The sequence below is a fragment of the Mustela putorius genome, unplaced genomic scaffold (genome assembly GCF_011764305.1).
Source record: "Mustela putorius furo isolate JIRA1106 unplaced genomic scaffold, ASM1176430v1.1 tig00000585_pilon_pilon_pilon, whole genome shotgun sequence".
In the NCBI taxonomy this organism is placed as follows: Eukaryota; Metazoa; Chordata; class Mammalia; order Carnivora; family Mustelidae; genus Mustela; species Mustela putorius.
Genome location: NW_025421424.1, coordinates 6995344 through 7013620, shown reverse-complemented (window position 1 = coordinate 7013620; position 18277 = coordinate 6995344). Strand labels below are relative to the sequence as shown.

The window sequence follows — 18277 nt, the reverse complement described above, 5'->3', positions numbered from 1 at the left end:
TCCACTGCTAGAACTTATTCTACAGATGTATTTTTTCTTTAAGATTTTATTTATTTGACAGAGAGAGAGAGAGAGAGAGAGATCACAAGTAGGCAGCGGGGCAGGCAGAGAGCCTGATGTGGGGCTTGATCCCAGGACCCTGAGATCATAACCAGAGCCGAAGACAGAAGCTTAACCCACTGAGCCACCCATGCGCCCCTCTACAGATGTATTCTTACCAATATACAAATATATATACAAAAAGATGTATAACATAGCATTGTTCGAAGAGCAAAAAAAAGTGTGTGTGTGTCTGTATAGGGGTGTGTGTGTGTGTGTGTGTGTGTGTGTATATATATATATATATATATATATATATATATACCTTCAAAGCCATAGGTTAAATAAAACGTGAAACAATCAGGGCACCTGGGTGGCTCAGTTGTTGGGTGTCTGCTTTCAGTTCAGGTCATGATCCCAGGGTCCCCGGACTGGGTCCCGAGTTGGGCTCTCTGCTCAGAGGGAAGTCTCTTTCTCCCTCTCCCTCTCCCACACCCACTTCTCTCTCTCTCAAATAAATAATCTTTTAAAAAAATATGAAACAATCAAAATGTCTACCATCCATACAATGAACTGTAGTACAGCTACATGGATCTCCATATGTTGGTACTGAAAGAGTTCTGAAATATATCACTTTCTGTTTTAAGCAAGATATACAAAGTCTGAATGGTATAAAAAATTATTTGGTAGAAAAACATCTACATGTGCATAAAATTTTCTGGGAGCAATTAGGATGCTTGGGGGGGTTATTATAATTTCTTGCTATATTCATTTAAATTTAATAATAAGGAATAAGAGAATGTTAAAAAATGCTGCTTCTTCAGCTTCTTCATAAGAGATATAACAGAAAAAGGAACTATTTAAATGTTGTATGGGTTTTGGCAGGTTCGATTTTTTTTTTCTTAAGTAGGAACTATGCCCAAACATGGCACTTGAACTCATGACCCGGAGATCAAGAGCCAGGCACTGACTGAGCCAGTCAGGCACCTTTTTTTTTGTTGTTATTTAAAAAAAAAAAATCTTTAAATTAATTAATTTATTTAAAGTAAGCTCCACACCCAGTGTGGGGCTTGAACTCATGACCCTGAGAACAAGGGTCACACCCTCTACAGACTGAGCCAGTTAGACATCCCCAATGTTTTTTGATTTGGGTATAGTTGACACACAGTGTTACATTAGTTTCAGGTGTACAATACAATGATTTGACAAGTGCATACATTATGCTCTGATGACGTGCAAGCATAGCTACTATCTCACAGGCTTTATAACTTCAAATTATCCGTGATAGAAAGCATAATGGAGCTAGGAAGCATTACTTAGTATGAAGGAACAAACACTGTGAGCTCCTGAGTCCTGTTTGTGTCCTTAGCATCAGACACTTCTTAGGGGCCTATTAAGGGTCTGGAGAGAGAGAAAAAGAAAGGGGAAAGGAAGGAAAGGTTATACAATGGAAAAAGACCCTACCGAAGCTCATTTAGATAGCTTTAATACATTCACATCTGTAGGTTTTGATGATCTGCTTTCCAAGACACGGAATGAGGGTGAAGGGGTTTATAAGGCAAATAGGAAAATCTACTGAGAATCTGTAGGGATCAAAAAAGAAAGAGGTTGTCCCTTTTTTTATACGTGACTTCAACACCAAAATTATAATGACAGAATTGAAGAAGGACAATAAATCACTTTGTAAGAGCTGATCACTAAAAGTTAAGAAACGTTTAGGTTGGAACAGATTCAGTAAAACTTAGCATGTACTGACAAAGTAGGTAAATATAATTATCTGGTTCTACTAGTCATTGTTGATCTACAGACAAAAGCTTAGGGAGGAAAACAAAAAATGTGAGAATGTGAATAGGGAGCCAGGAGATCCTCAGGCATGAGAGAAATTCCTCAGACCCACTAGAGGACCTGCTCCCAGAGACGGGGTAAATGTGTATTTTCTTTGAGCCATGCAAAAGAAAAATGCAGTTGTGGGGAAGATTGCTCCTTTCTTTTTTGTTTTTGTGCTTATTAGAAGTTCGCCATTCATGCTGTTGAATTTTTTTTTTCAATAATGATACAGCAAAAAAAAAAAGGGGGGGGGGTTTGGCTCTTCAAAAACTTATCTTAGAGTCAAGTCTACTAAAATATTCCTAATCCTTAAGGCATAAATAAGGCATACAAACAGAATAAGAGCTCAGTGAGAGTCTTATTGACTCTTGTACTTGACAGTACACCTGTTAGAAGACTGCTATTAATCTGAGAAAATGGTAAAGTTCTCTAAGAATTTGTCCGGGCCCCAGTATCCTGAAATTTTACATAACCTAAAATTTATAATGTATTTCCTTATCTAGAAACAGTGACATAACATCTGCCACATAGGGCTGTTGAGAAAATTAATGAGAATGTGTCTGAAAGGGTCCAGCATGGTAACTGGCATCAGTTTTCATCTTCTTTATCTAGTTCTGAACTACACAAACACAAAGCCTTTGACAATATCCTTGTTGAGGATAAAAGATACACATGGAGAAGAAATAAACTGCTAAAAATCAAGGGTTATGAGAAAAATTGAGAGTAACTGTTAGTGATAATAAAGGATAAGATTTCATGGTCCCATGCTCCTTCCTTCAAACGGACATTTCCTCCTCTGGCTCCGCTCCCTCCTCTATAAAATTAGGGTAGTCCCTGCCTCCTAGTGTTGTCGGACGTTGTCCATGAGATAAAGGGTGTAGAAAAACTAATACTGCATTCTGTAAAAGGTATCTATGAGTCACAACAACCAAAATTATTTTTTCTGCAGAAGAGACGACTGGAACATGTTTTGATAACTGCTTTTGAAAATATGAAAACTGGAAAAAAATATGAACACTTGTATCTAAAATGGTGACTAGTTGATTTTAGAGTAAGAAGAAAAGTCTTAAATTGCAGCATAGAGGGTTTTATTTTCAGAGAGTAATTGTTGGAATGGAGGATAGGTTTTCAAGGGAAATTAAAAAATTGCTGTCTTTGGATGTCTGCAAAAATAGGAAACTTTCTTCTGTGGTATGACTTGGCTGTTGTTTCCCACTTGACAAAAATTGCTAAGTTCTACATATTCTTTGCCAGACAGCCAAGTTGAGAATCTTGCATGAATCCATATGAAATTCTAATAACTTACTACGGATGCTGAAAGTTTCTTGATTAAGTAAGATGAGTTTTGGGGCACCTGGGTGGCACAGTCGGTTATGCATCCCACTGCTGGTTTCTGCTCAGGTTGTGATCTCAGGCGGCTGAGATAAAGCCCCATGTCAGGCTCTGCGTTCAGCGCTGAGCCTGCTTGAGATTCTCTTTCCCTCTTCCTCTGCCCCTCCCACTCATGCTCTCCCTAAAATAAAAAATTAAATCTTTAGGGGTGCCTGGGTGGCTCAGTGGGTTGAGCCTCTACCCTCAGCTCAGGTCTTGGTCTCAAGGTCCTAGGATCGAGCCCCACATCAGACTCTCTGCTCAGCGGGGAGCCTGCTTCCCCCTCTCTCTCTGCCTGCTTTTCTGCCTACTTGCGATCTCTCTCTCTCTCTCGCTCGCTCGCTGTCAAATAAATAAATAAATAATTTTTAAAAATCTTAAAAAAAAAAAGACAATGTAAATTTTCTCTAGGCATCTGACAGATAAAACTACTGAGCTGAGTGCTCGCTTCGGCAGCACATATACTAAAACTACTGAGCTGAGTAGATGATTATCAGTTGAGCACCACACACCTGTAGTCTATATATATCTAATATGCTCATTTCTCCACTAAAAAGTTAATACTGATAAATGACTATAAATCAAAGTAGGATTACAAAATAATGATACATTCTGCCTATGAAGATTAGTCTTTTTTTTTTTTTAAAAGAGAAAATCAGTCTTACTGGCTTCTAATATTTTTAAACTTATTTAATTTGTTTACGTTGTTATTACTTGCCACAGAACTAAATAAAAGAGATTTGAGGAAGAATAGAAATAATCCCTTATCCTAAAGAAGTTATATTGAGGGCCACTTGGGTGGCTCAGTTGGTTGGACACCTGCCTTCGGCTTGGGTTGTGGTCCCGGGGTCCTGGGATCGAACCCTGCATCGGACTCCCTGCTCTGTGGGAAGCCTGCTTCTCCCTCTCCCACTCCCCTTGTTTGCTGTCTCTCTCTCTCTGTCAAATAAATAAACAAAATCTTTTTTAAAAAGTTATATTGAAGTAGGGTAGGAAACTACACCAAAAATTATAATCACATAGACATTAAGTTATGTGATTTTCCCCTCAAATCCTGACAGCTCTGGACATCGGGAACAATTCTTACCTTTTGAGGGAGGTACATCTTTTCCAGTATATGGCTGTAACTTTACCCTCTTTTTCCCTCTCTTAGATTCAAATATGTCAGCGATTTTCAATACAAGCTGAAAAAAGATTAAAAAAGTACAAGTTAAAACCAACACCAACTTGTTCTTTGTTTTTTGTTTGTTTGTTTGTTTGTTTTTTTAAAGATTTCTTTTTTAAGTGATCTCTACACTTACCTTGGGGCTGGTACTCACAACCCCAGATCAAGAATTGTACATTCCACTGACTGAACCAGTACTGGTTCAGTCAGTGCTCCTACTTTTTCTTTTTAAAGATTCAATACAAAGTTCTGATGATATTAATTAGTGATTCTCATTCAGAGAAAGATCCATTTTTATACATAAAACCCTTCACATTTTAAAAATTTTGAAACTAAAGTGATCTTTATTAAGATGATATGTTGTTCTAACACAAAGTCCATACAACATGGGTAAGAGGAGAAGGAAAGGGTATGTCATTTCCAGCAGAATCCAGCACAGGCTCTTAGAGACATTCCTTGTCACTCTATGTCACAATATGCAAGAAATCTGCCTATTGCATTCTACTTGTTGACCAAGCCTTCCCTATTGTCCAGAGTAGGAAGAAGAATACTCATTCCACTTGGAAGTCAGGGTAAGGCTCAGTTATTTCTGTTCCCTGGAATTCTTTGCAAAAGAAAATAATCATGTTGACAAAGTTTTTGTCAAAGCAAATACTCTCTTTGCTACTGGGAGCACTAATATTATAATTTATTTTAGAAACATCCTAAAAATAGGAGGCTCTCAAATATACTTTAGTATAAAAAGCAGGTTCCACTTAGTAAGCATTACTTGGAATTTTTTTCTTTGCTGCCGTGTAAGAGAAAGACAGACATGCACACAGAGTAGGTTTAAAAAAAAAAGGAAAGATGTGTCAACAAAACTCAAATAAAAAAATCTTTTTTAAAAGAGAGAAAAAAATCAAGCTGATGAACAGTCACTTTTAAAAGGAGGAATTTGGGGTATCTGGCTGGCTCAGTCGGTAGAGCCTGTGTTTGAGCCCCACTGTGGGCGTAGAGATTGCTTAGGTAAATACACTTAAAAAAGAAATGAAAGAAGGAATTCATTAGTTTTCCATGCATATTTCTCTTTCTTTCTTAAAATTCCAAGCTTTTCTTTAATCATTAATCCTGATTTAACATATTTAACGCCCAGAATTACAACTGTTAGCAACATAAGAACCAACAAATTTGCTTGAGAAAAATGTTCCTGTTTTCTTTTTTGTCCTTGTATCTCTAGCAATCCTGGCAATCCACAGGCAGTGAATCAGCCCAGAGCAAGAAAAATAACATGTGAGAAACATGTGCTTCCAATATGCAGATTATTCCCACATTTCTGGATGAGTTTATTCTTTTAAAGATTTTATAGCTGCCATTCAAGTGAAAAATTACCAGTGTTCTTAAATATTACCATTATTAAAAAAATAAGGGAATTCAACATAAGAAGATATTGTTAGGGGCTATAGGAAAGACATATGAGAGCAAACATGTATTTTGGAGACATACCCAAATAGTGTAATTATTTCTTTTTTTAAAGATTGACTTATGTACTTATATTAGAGAGAAAAAGCATGTTCTCTAGGGGTGAAATGGGAGGGAGAGGGAGAGAGAATCTTAAACTGATGCCATGCTGAGCGCAGAGCCTGACATGTGGCTCAATCTTATGACCCTGAGAGCATGACCCAAGCTGAAACCAAGAGTCAGACACTTAACTGACTGTGCCACCCAGGCACCCCTAAAAATAGTGTAATTAGTAATCAGTATTTGAAAAGTATACTCAAAAGGAGCCTCAAATATTATAAAGGAAAGGGAACTGTCTGTTCTCGAAACAGGAGATAAAGTAATAAAATTGTAATTTTGCTTATGAGTTAGGAAGAGGAGCCTACGTTTATTTTCCAGTAAATACTGTAGGGTACAGCAGGAAGTATTATATTCTTCCAACGAAATGATAGAAAACATACTGCTATATACAGTTGACACAAATAATATGAGACCTTGGGAAATCTACTCTAGGAAATAATCCCACACAGGCTTTCACAGTAGGGAAAGAAAGGAAGGGTGGGGAAGAGGCATATGGACTAGATCAGTGATTTTCAAACCATGAAACCGGTTTTCCTTCCTGGATAGTTCTAGTCATCAAAGGGGAAGTAAATGAAAACTGCTTTCCTCATGGAATGCTGTGGCTGAAGATACTCAAAAGTCAAAATTTTGTATTGCAAACAGAACATCCTAAAAGGATTTAATCCAAGGAGGGTCGCTAATAGTTTATTCCTGCCTGGTCATCAAGGATTCATCACCACATTCCCCCCACTCACTTCTCCAAAGGCCTTTGAGGAAATAACCAGAAAAGGAAAAGCTGGATCACATCACCCAAGTTAGGAAGAGAAAGAGCTTTGAGTACTCGGGGATCCACAGTACCTAAAACACCGAGGCATGATATTAAAAGCACTGCAAATTTCCATCGGTCTCACTGAAATCTACAATCCATTACTCCCAAATATTTGTTAATGTCATTCTGAGAATCATGTCTTTTTTTTTTTTTAATGATTTTATTTATTTATTTGACACAGAGAGAGAGGGAACACAAGCAGGGGGAGTGAGAGAGGGAGAAGCAGGTGCCTCGCTGAGTAGGCACCCCAATGCGGGGCTCTATCCCAGGACCCTGGGATCATGACCTGAGCTGAAGGCAGACGCTTAACGACTAAGCCACCCAGGTGCCCCCGAGAATCACGTCTTAAATGCAGTCCCTTCTGTGTTTGTACTCTCGCCCCTGTGAACACATTATCTGTTGTCTCTGGGCCATGCAGGAGGCTGCTTTGTTGTGCTGGCATGACAGATCAGAGGACAGAACTACTCTAGAAAGCCTAGCCATTCTTTAAACGTCAGATTCTTACATATTCCTCACCATATGCAGGAGAGTAAACAGCTGAAGAGGTTTGCTTTTTTTTTCTTTCACTGAGAGAGATGTGTTTGGTGCTTTTTTAGAACCGTGTGTCTTTAACTGTTCACATAATAAAGAGGGAGGGGCAGGAAATAGATCAGAAGAATTAAAGTATTGTGGAACAGAATATTTCCCAAGGAACCGATCAGCAGTTACTAAACCAAAAAACAGCTGGGACTTTTGTTTAATGTTAAAATCAGGTACCAAAACTGCGTGCCAAATGAATACATGCAGTTCATTCAGATGGGATTAAGGGAAGGAATACTATTTAAGTGATCTGATTTTTTTTTCATTTCTGCAGAGTTATCCTGAAGACGTTCTAAATTATAGAAGAACAAAGTAACAAAGAATTTAAAAATATTTTCATGCACTTTTTTAAGGGTCTCTCCTTAAAAAAATATATATCTGTTTATAAATAATCCCAATTTCTTCATTTTGGTCCTAATAGCTCTGTCTGAGATGGTTTAGATTTACTGCCTTTTCTCCCTTGAGAGAAAAATAATTTATTTAATGTAATTGCTGATAATTTCTATTCCCAAGCAAGAGTCAGATTTCTTTCTTCTTCCCCCAAATGGAAATTTTTGTCCAAAATTAAAGGCATATACTTTGTGATTACTGAAAATCTGTAAACTCAGGCATAAAAGTGTTCACTTCAGCAACTAAATGAGTGAGTGAAAATAACAGCACTGGGGCGCCTGGGTGGCTCAGTCGGTTAAGCGTCTGCCTTTGGTTCAGGTTATGATCCCAGGGTCTTGGGATGGAGCCCCATGCCCGGCTCCCTGCTCCGCAGGGAGTCTGTTTCTCTCTCTCCCTCTGCCTCTTTCCGGCTTGTGCACTCTCTCTCTCTTAAATAAATAAATAAAATCTTAATTAAAAAAAAAAAAAAGAAAGAAAAGAACAACACTGTAGCCAGCTTAACAGAATGTCCTCTTACATGAGATTCTAGTGCTTCCTTAAAACAGACAGCTGATTTTAATGAGAACTAAGGTAACTGAAGTGAAACCTTCCATCTAAAATCAATTTTCCAAATCCATAAAAAAGCCCTGGCAAAAGGCACTCATGCATTCTTCTTTCATGAGCAAAAACCTAAACTTTAAGGCTGCTTTCCAAATCTTCTCATTCCAGTAGATCAGTCCTTTTTTTTTTTTTTTTAAAGATTTTATTTATTTATTTAACACAGAGAGAGCGATCACAAGTAGGCAGAGAGACAGGCAAAGAGAGAGGGGGAAGCAGGCTCCTGGCTGAGCAGAGCCCAATGTAGGGCTCAATCCCAAGACCCCGAGATCATGACCTGAGCTGAAGGCAGAGGCTTAACCCACTGAGCCACCCAGCTGCCCCTCCAGTAGATCAGTTCTAACCTATTATTCATTTCAGTCTAAAGTGTATTTATTCTCATTTATGGAAATGAAGTAAGAGTCAAAGAATGAAAGTACTAGAGTCCTTACCCTTGGAAGATTTTTCCTCTTCCTGTTTGCAACTTCTCCAGCTCGGAAAAGCTTCCATTCAGTTAAAGTGACAGGCAAAGTGGTATCCTTTGTGAGCTTTGACCGTAAATAAGCTTGGGAGCTCTTCAGTTCCATAGTCTTCCGGTTGAGGAAATGTGGTTTGGGAGGAAGCTAAAACAGGAGAAGATGTATCGGTAAGGGTAAGATCATGTAGGGAATGACAATGTGTCAAAGTCAAGTTATCTCAGAAAACCACGTCTTTTGTCTTTAAAGTCACCTCAGTTGAGGATATCAGAATTTCTTTTTCCCCATTTGTAAAGTCATTTATCAGGTTTCTAATCCAATGTTCTACAAAGATGTCATCACATTTCCAGAAAACAACAACTCAGAGTCCTCATTAACTCAAGGCAGTCTTTGCCTGCCAGGGTGACGAATGCTTTCAGGGAAAAGTCAGGTAATTTAGGGCACAGATTGTTGTGGGACTAATAGGGAGCTGTGGTAACTACAGTGAAACGAAAAGCTAGTAGCTTGTCTAAAGTTGTGCGTAATCTCATATTTTTGAAGTGCTAGTAAGTGAACAGAAACCCCAAAACGAAAGAAAATAAAAAGTTGTGTGCTGCCCCCCACAACCCCACAAAGAACACAAAAACCACCACTACCAACAAGACCCATATTTCAGTGCCTCTTCATCTTGGCCTTAGTTAAACCACTTTAACATTTTTTGGGGATCACAAACAAGAATCTTGGGTTTTCTTAGGTTAATTACATATAATGTTTTCTCATACTGATCCTTTGGTTTTACCTTTGGTGTTCTGAAAGCACTTTTTGGGGGTGGTAGCTTCCAAGCTGAAGGGGATCTCCACATGGGTAAAGGGTGCACTGGAATGTCTTCATAGGGATTTTCTTTGGCGGGATCTTGAAAAATAATGGGAAAACAAAGTTTAGAGAAACACAGTTACATGGAAACAAAGGGACTACAGCTAGGAGGAGAAATAAAGAACTATGTTCGGCTCCCTAGTCTATATTGCTGGCCCTTTAAGCTTGAAAACCACTCAGGCATCCCACCAAGCTAAAAGAATTCTCAAAATACTATATATTATAAACATCTACTTCTGAACTCAGCAGTCCACTAAACTGGCTACAAAAACCATTCAAAAATAAAAGAATTTTGGGACGCCTGGGTGGCTCAGTTGGTTGGACGACTGCCTTCGGCTCAGGTCATGATCCCGGAGTCCCGGGATCGAGTCCCGCATCAGGCTCCCAGCTCCATGGGGAGTCTGCTTTGCTCTCTGACCTTCTCCTCGCTCATGCTCTCTCTGTCTCTCTCTCAAATAAATAAATAAAATCTTAAAAAAAAACGAATAAAAGAATTTATATGACAAAAGTTTCCATATTTAAAAGAAACAGTGGGACGCCTGGGTGGCTCAGTTGTTAAGCTTGTCTGCCTTTGGCTCAGGTCATGATCCCAGGTCATGGGATCCAGCCCTGCATCAGGTTCTCTGCTCTGTGGTGGGAAGCCTGCTTCTCCCTCTCCCACTCTCTCTGCTTGTGTTCCCTCTCTCCCTGTGTCTCTGTCAAATAAATACATAAAATCTTAAAAAAAAAAAAAAAAGAAACAGCTACAGCAACATACGCTTGATTATAAAAGAAAATATCATCCTACAGTTAAGGGCCCCACCAAGTACATACTCATTAAATTTAACTGCAAAGTTTGTGGACACGTACATATTATATCCTCATAGATATTGTCCTCCGACTGTGTGTAATAAAGTGCCGAGCCGGAATTTCTTCCAAGTTCTTCATGAATTTTCTGTGAGCTCCGATTTCGAAAGTGCTGAATATCCTCAAATTCAAAGGATTTCCTTAAGAAAGGAGATATGTTTTAAAGTTATATTGTTTTAAAACTCTAGTGTTCTTGGGGCGTCTGGGTGGCTCAGTTGGTTAAGCCTCTGCCTTCGTCTCAGGTCATGATCCCAGAGTCCTGGGATCGAGCCCTACACTGGGCTCTCTGCTCAGCTGGGAGCCTGCTTCCTCCTCTATCTCTGCCTGCCTCTCTGTCTACTTGCAATCTCTGTCTGTTAAATACATAAATTTAAAAAAATCTTTAAAAAATGGGGAGCCTGGGTGGCTTAGTGGGTTAAAGCCTCTGCCTTCGGCTCAGGTCATGGTCTCAGGGTCCTGGGATCGAGCCGGCATAGGGCTTTCTGCTCAGTGGGGAGCCTGCTTCCCTTCCTCTCTCTCTGCCTGCCTCTCTGCCTGCTTGTGATTTGTCTGTCAAATAAATAAATAAAATCTTTAAAAAAAATCTTTAAAAAATAAATAAATGAAACGCTAGTGTTCTTTAAATTGGTATGCTAGAAATCAGTAAGTAAAGGACTTGCATGCAAAATTACAAAGGTGTTTTATCATATACCTAAGAATAATAAACTAGGCTGATACCTTATATACACCATGAGAAAACTGGAGGCCTTTGGCCAACTACATTCACGTTCTTTATTGCATAACTTTATAAAATTCACTCTGATGAAAAGTGAAGCCAAGACCAGCATGTCCTAAATGAAGCAGAAGAACGTACTTACTTCCCTACACATTCTTACATGATACAAAATGCAAGTTTTCCCGATGTTCTTATGTCCGCAAATTGTCTTAGGTATTATTTCCTTTTGTAGGTACTTTTCCCTTGGGTTAATCAACATCTGTAAAATCAAACTAGGCATGTAACCCAGGCAGGGAAATGAAAATGGCTTTGAAAAGAGAAAAGCAGCTCAGCAGCTCTGTAAGGGCAATACTTAGAAATCATTACGGAGCAAATAAAAACACACCTTTTAGATCTCCCTCTGATTTTTCTGCTGTATTTCTTTGGTTCAGGTTCCTGAGAAGAGGCCAAAGAAGCCTCTGTGCAGGAATTATTTTCACAGTATTTTCTGTCACAGTTTCTTTCCTTAGATGGCATAACACCGGATTCAGATAAATATCTGAATGTCCTGCGAGGTTTGGGCAAAGGATTTATAGAAGGTCCGCATTCTTGTCCCTCGGGTTCAGAGTAAATATTTTCTAAGCTCTTGGTTATTCCACATGAACTATCCAGAACTCTGAAATTTTCTTTTTCTGAAGAGTCACAGCGTTCTAAAGCGAAATTTAAGACTTTATCTGGGGGGAGTGCTTCTATTTTCTTCCACAGTATCTGGGAGGTATAGAAGTTTCCCGGAGGTAAGGAACTCTCTGGATCCAGAACAACCCCTTTCCAGCTTTCAATCTGTTTGACCCTAGAACACACCCAGCTGGATTCCGATTCATTTCTCAAGAGGTGTGGGTCATCACATCCACACTGCCCGCCTTCGTCCTCAGTTTGATCGGGGCTGTTAGCATCTTCATTAACGTCTAGACCAACACTTCGAGAGTTGGTTATATCCAACTTCTTGCTCTTTGCCTCAGCAACAGGACTTTTCTTAAGAAGAATCTCTTGATGGCAGTTAGTATATCTCACTCCAAAGTCCTTCGGATGCCACTTCTCTGGATTAGATATACCGTTAGCTCTTCCTTCCCACTGAGAAATTTTTTGTTTGATATTTTTGCAGTGGCTTCTTGACAGTGTCTGAACAGCAGAACGAGAAAAACCGGCATCCATGTTCCCAGTTGGGTGCATGACAGAGTACGGATTTTACTGAGGCTCCATTGTAAGTAACTGTGAAATACCGCACTCTTTATCCTGTCACTTAGTATCCAAACAATTCCAGCATTTTCCTTTCATCTTTAACCTGGAAATCTCTTTTTAAAAAGAAAAATCTTGATTACTGATCCTGTGGAAAACGGCTGCAACTTTATGTTGAATATTCCTATTAAAAAGAGACAATCATATGTTAACACAGTTGTATAATTTCCTAAAGTCCACTAAAACACTGCCTATCTCTCCCTAAACAATTCATTTACACTGCATGTGTAAAAATATACTTGTCATCCACTAAATCATTCAACTCCATAAAGGCATTCCTAAGATGGTGCTAGAACACAGAGAAAATAACTACCTTGTGATATTTCTCAAATTGTCAGCTTTAATGTTCTGCCGTATTTAATTTCCTTAAGTTACATAGAAGGAGGTTTTATAAGAAATTACATATAGTAGTATACAATATTACTTTGTAAAATCAATTCCTTATGAAAACTTCTCTTAACAAAACAAGACCCATCAGAGTATTATAAAAAGCATACATATATAGAAATACCTCCCAAATAACTAATAAGTTTATGCATACACCCAGAGAAAGATCCAGTTAGTCTGGAAACACATCAATACCTAATTTCTTCCTCCTCTTCTGTGTTGGGAGATAATACTAGCCCTTATTTCAACATACCTTTATTTCAACTTTCCCATTTTGCAGCACAGGACTCCATACACACAGTGCTAACGACAAGTCAATGTGCCATCAACTATCAGTTGCTTTGCTTTAAAATATCCTAACTTTATTTTGTCACCCATTGAACTTTTGCACATTGCAGCCACCACACCCTTGACCCAAATCGGCAAAAATACTTGCAGGCACTGTCACAGTCCTTCCTTTCACAGACAGGCTTCACTCATTTAGGCCCATAAATGTTTCCTCAAATGTAAAACTTGGCATAGAACTTTTCTTATCAACTGAGTAAAGACCTGATCTCAAGTTCTACTGTATACTGGTTATAAATAGCAACTGATTCAAAACTTCCTGAGGCAGGGGTCATCCTTCCTTGAGCTTTGTCTGTGGGGCCTTGATTAACAGGCAGGAAAATATCTTGGCCCAGCTCTGTCAGGGCAGCTGACCAAAACTGATACACAATTCACACGCAAAATTTATTCTAGGTGGGACAATTGCTAATCAGGGCTTCCATCAACTTTCCTTTCAAACATGCCCACAAGCTTGTAGGAAAATCAGCTTGGCCTGCAAATAGACTCTGATGAGGACTGAATGAAAAAAAAAAAATCATTCTAAATAACCTTAAGATATTAAACTAATGTGGGTGGAAAAAAACAAACCCTAAGCCCCGAAATACCAAAGCTGTTGTCGCAGAACTCTTTCTTTTTTTGGCTGCTGCCACCGCCACCACAGTCCCCAGCCCTTGCTGTGCGTGACCTGCCCACACCATCTGGGGCCCAGGCCCAGAACTGTCCATAAAGACTAATGCGTACAATGTGAAGGCCCAATCAGCCACCGCTCACTATTAAACTGAAAATCATTTTGTCACTTCTGATGTTTATAGAGTAGTCCTAAGGATTTTAGAGTGTGCTTGAGACTCACGTTTTCCTCACAACAGACATGGTCTATTGTGAAAATCTGCATATAACTTTTGACTTCTCCAAAATTTAATTACCAACAGCCTACAGATGGCAGGAAGAAGCCTTACCCATAACATTAACAGCTGATTAACACATATTTTGTATGTTACACATATTATATGCTGTATTCTTTTTTAAATATACTGTATTCTTATAAAAAAAAACAGGGAAAATATTAAGGAAAATCTTAAGGAAGAGAAAATATATTTACAGTGCTGTCCTGTATTTATCGCAAAATATCTACCTAGAAGTGAACCTGCACAATTCAAACCTGTGTCATTCACGGGTCAACTGTATTTTTCTCTCTCCTAGGAGCCTAGTAGAGGTTTTCAGCAGTCTTTGTCAATGTTTTCTTTACCTTTCCTTTGTTAATATGTGAATGTATGTAATGTATGAATGACTGCAAGGTACGAATGGATCAAACTGGGAAGAAAGATCAAATTTGCTAGGGCTAAAAAAATTTAAGGGCCAAAGAATTTTTTTTTCTTTAAGATTTTTATTTATTTATTTGACAGAGAGATACAGAGAGAGCACAAGTAGAGCAGCAGGCAGAGGGAAAGGGAGAAGCAGACCCTGAGCAGGGAACTCGATGTAGGGTTTGATCCCAGGACCCTGGGATCATGACCTGAGCTGAAGGCAGTGGCTTAACTGACTGAGCCGCCCAGAGACCGCAGGAACAAAGAAATTTTTAACTTGAAGATCACGAGCAACAAACGCTAGATTTATGGACTTCACACACAATTATGAATGATGTGTATTGATGGTGTTTCAGTGGCAATCAGGTAGCAGAGGAACCTAAGACACTCCTAACAGACGTGGGCATTATAAACAAATGCTACTTGCTCCTAAACATACGTACTGATACACGGCAACTTTCAAAATATGGACAAATGATTTCAAAAACAAAAAAGTTTTAATGCATTCTAACTAGACAGGTATCTACCTAGACAGTACCGAGAATTTACCTTTGTATCTGACTTCACAGTTCCAATTTTTGACAGATTAAACTCTTTATAATGTGGCTTGTCTATTCTCATATACAAGTTCTCTGATTCTGTCCCCTCCAAAAAATAAGAATCACTCCCCAAACCAAGAGGCATCTCATGTCTGACTTAAACCGAATTGAATTCGGAGTTAGCTTCCTCCCCAGCACCCCCTCTGCGTGGCTCTCCTGCTCCGTGCGCTCCTTTCTACCCCTCCCCCCTCACATCCCCAGTTCCTTGCGCTGACCTCCTCTACCAGAAACACTCCAAGCCCCAAGTGCCGGCCCAGTTTTCAAGTCCTAGATCTCTCCACAGCTTCATCTTTTGGCAAACTCCCTCAGGCCAACTCACACATTTATCCCTAGAGATTACTTCCTCAAGTTTGCTGCAATGGTTCTAACAAAAACAGAGACTGAGAAAATATGACAACTTCAACAATTTTTGGGATTTTTTTTCTTATTACCACGAAATGAGTCAGACTTCCCTCCCAGTAAAGATGACTAAGGCAGCAGGCAGGACTCACAACTTCAAGAGGAGGGAGAGCACTCAATCACCATAATGGGTATCTCAACAGAAGAAACAGCGACAGAACAAAAGATGTACAAATATGAAAAATCAAGCATGGTTTTAGAAGCATAATAAAATACCATGCTTGGAATAAAGGGTACTAATTGAACTTTTTTTTCCCTTATTCTTTGCTCCCAAAGAGGTGATCCTTCATCAGGTCCCCCCCACCCCCCGCCTTTTTTTTTTTTTTTAAGATTTTATCCATTTATTTGACAGATCACAAGTAGGCAGAGAGGCAAGTGGGGTGGGAGGGCAGGAAGCAGGCTCCCTACTGAGCAGAGAGCCTGATGTGGGGCTCGATCCCCGGGCCCTGGGATCATGACCTGAGCTGAAGGCAGAGGCTTTAAACCACTGAGCCACCCAGGCACCCCTAGGTCTTCTTGTATTTATTTATTTATTTATTTAGAGGATTTACTTACTTTCTTTTTTTTTTTTTAAGATTTTATTTATTTGACAGAGAGAGATCACTAGTAGGCAGAGAGGCAAGCAGAGAGAGAGAGAGAGAGAGAGAGAGAGGAAGCAGGCTCCCTGCCTAGCAGAGAGCCCGATGTGGGACTCTATCCCAGGACCCTGAGATCATGACCTGAGCTGAAGGCAGAGGCTTAACCCACTGAGCCACCCAGGTAGCTCCTTGAGGATTTACTTTCATCCAAGAAACCCATCAGCTGTACTTTATCAGCTTAAAATGTAATGTATAATATAACTTATCATATACAGGATTCTGTGTTCTTAACATATTAAAAAGAAACCAATTTGAGTCCATTCAGGTAAGTGAAATTCTCTGGAAAAGAGAATACTGATGCTCTGTTTTACTAACTCAAGCTTTACATGGGAAAGCTTCTCACTTCAAATCCTTTAAAACATTTTATTTGATCAAACATAAATATCTGACAAAATAGGAAGAATCTGGATCATTCTGAAAGTTGATTTAAAAACTGATGTAAGAGTATACTTTTAACGACTGATCTACTTTAGACAGACAAAGAGAGAGGGCAGTTGTGTGAGTGTGGGGGGAGGGACAGAAGGAGAAACTCTTCCACCAGACTCGCGCTGAGCACAGAGCCCAACAGGGGTGCAATGGGGAGGGTTAGGGAATGTGGGGTAGGGGTGAGGGCTCAGTCTCACAACCCATGAGTTCAAGACCTGAGCTGAAACCAAGTCTAAGCTCAACCAAATGAGCCACCCAGGCGCCCTGAGGATATGCTCTTAAATGATTAATATTTTTATGTGAATTTTACCTCAATTAGAAAATGATGAAAGGGGCGCCTGGGTGGCTCAGCGGGTTAAAGCCTCTGCCTTCGGCTCAGATCATGATCCCAGGGTCCTGGGATCGAGTTCCGCATTAAGCCCTCTGCTCAGCAGGGAGCCTGCTTCTTCCTCTCTCTCTGCCTGCTTCTCTGCCTACTTGTGATCTCTGTCTGTCAAATAAATAAACAAATATTAAGATTTTATTTATTTGTCAGAAAGAGAGAGAGAGTACAAGCAGGTGGAGAGGAAGGCAGAGGGAGAAGCAAATGCCTTGCTGAGCAAAGAGCCCAATGTGGGACTCGATCCTAGGAACCTGGGATCATGACCTAAGCCGAAAGTAGCTGCTTAACTGACTGAGCAACCCAGGTGTCCTGAATTTGTGAGAAATTTAAATGAATTTAAAAGTTCATATTCTGGGGCGACTAGGTGGCTCAGTGGGTTAAATCCTCTGCTTTCGGCTCAGGTCATGATCCCAGGGTCCTGGGATCAAGCCACACATCGGACTCTCTGCTCAGTGGGGAGCCTACTTCCCTTCCTCTCTCTCTGCCTGCCTCTCTGTGTGCCTGTAATCTCTGTCTGTCAAATCAATGAATAAAATGAAAAAAAAGAAAGAAAGAAAAAAAAGAAAGAAAAATGATGAAAGGGACAAGAAAGACTCTTACCACCGGCCACAAAAGTCATTGAACTAGACTTGCTTTCCCAGCATAACTACAAAACCAGACTTACAGATTAAATAAAATAAATGCTTTTGATATTGGATAACAGACAACACAGGACTGTAACCTCTCAATGAAGAAAAACAAATGAGGCAGGCACTATGTTGGCTCAGTTTTCACCTTGGAGGCTCTTTCCAGAAAATAGCACAGAACATGATACGCTTGCTGAGTTACAGATAAATGGATCAGAGTTTGGAGGGGCTAAGAAACATGGCATTTTCGGGGCCCCATATCAGATAGGAGGGAACAACACAGAAAAAGCTCCAGAAATCTATGTAGGATCCCTGGAGTCTTGGTTTAAATACTAAGCTGTTAAGGCACAGGGTAACACTGCTGGAAACAAATTACTGGGGAAAGAACAACTATAGGGACCTGGAAGCTGATTAATACCCAGAGTTCACAAAGGGCTGGGAAATGTCCAACTTCCAATGATCTACAGAGGAGCAGACTTATTGAACACCCAGGCAATTCAGTAAGGACGTTAGGAGGGCATGGCTTGTCAGCAGGGCTAAATTAGCCCTACAATAAAGACTACCTTAGAACTACCCTAGCAAAGCTTTTTTTTTTTTTTTTATTTATTTGACAGACAGAGATCACAAGTAGGCAGAGAGGCAGGCAGAGAGGGAAGGAAGCAGGCTTCCCGCTGAGCAGAGAGCCCGACACAGGGCTTGATCCCAGGAGCCTGGGA

The 18277-nt window shown here is 39.8% G+C and overlaps 1 protein-coding gene across 1 annotated transcript in view; it reads right to left on the bottom strand.

Annotated features, from left to right (window-relative positions):
- The window catches only part of DENND2C (DENN domain containing 2C), an 83489-nt gene that overhangs the window by 26402 nt on the left and 38810 nt on the right, over nucleotides 1–18277 (bottom strand). The window contains exons 2-6 of the mRNA XM_004769860.3: nucleotides 11587–12600; nucleotides 10490–10626; nucleotides 9567–9679; nucleotides 8765–8935; nucleotides 4325–4421 (exon numbers count right to left, since the gene is read on the bottom strand). Of these exons, the coding sequence (XP_004769917.1) occupies nucleotides 4325–4421; nucleotides 8765–8935; nucleotides 9567–9679; nucleotides 10490–10626; nucleotides 11587–12410 (1342 nt within the window). The 5' untranslated portion in view covers nucleotides 12411–12600. The remainder of the gene's footprint in view (nucleotides 1–4324; nucleotides 4422–8764; nucleotides 8936–9566; nucleotides 9680–10489; nucleotides 10627–11586; nucleotides 12601–18277) is intronic.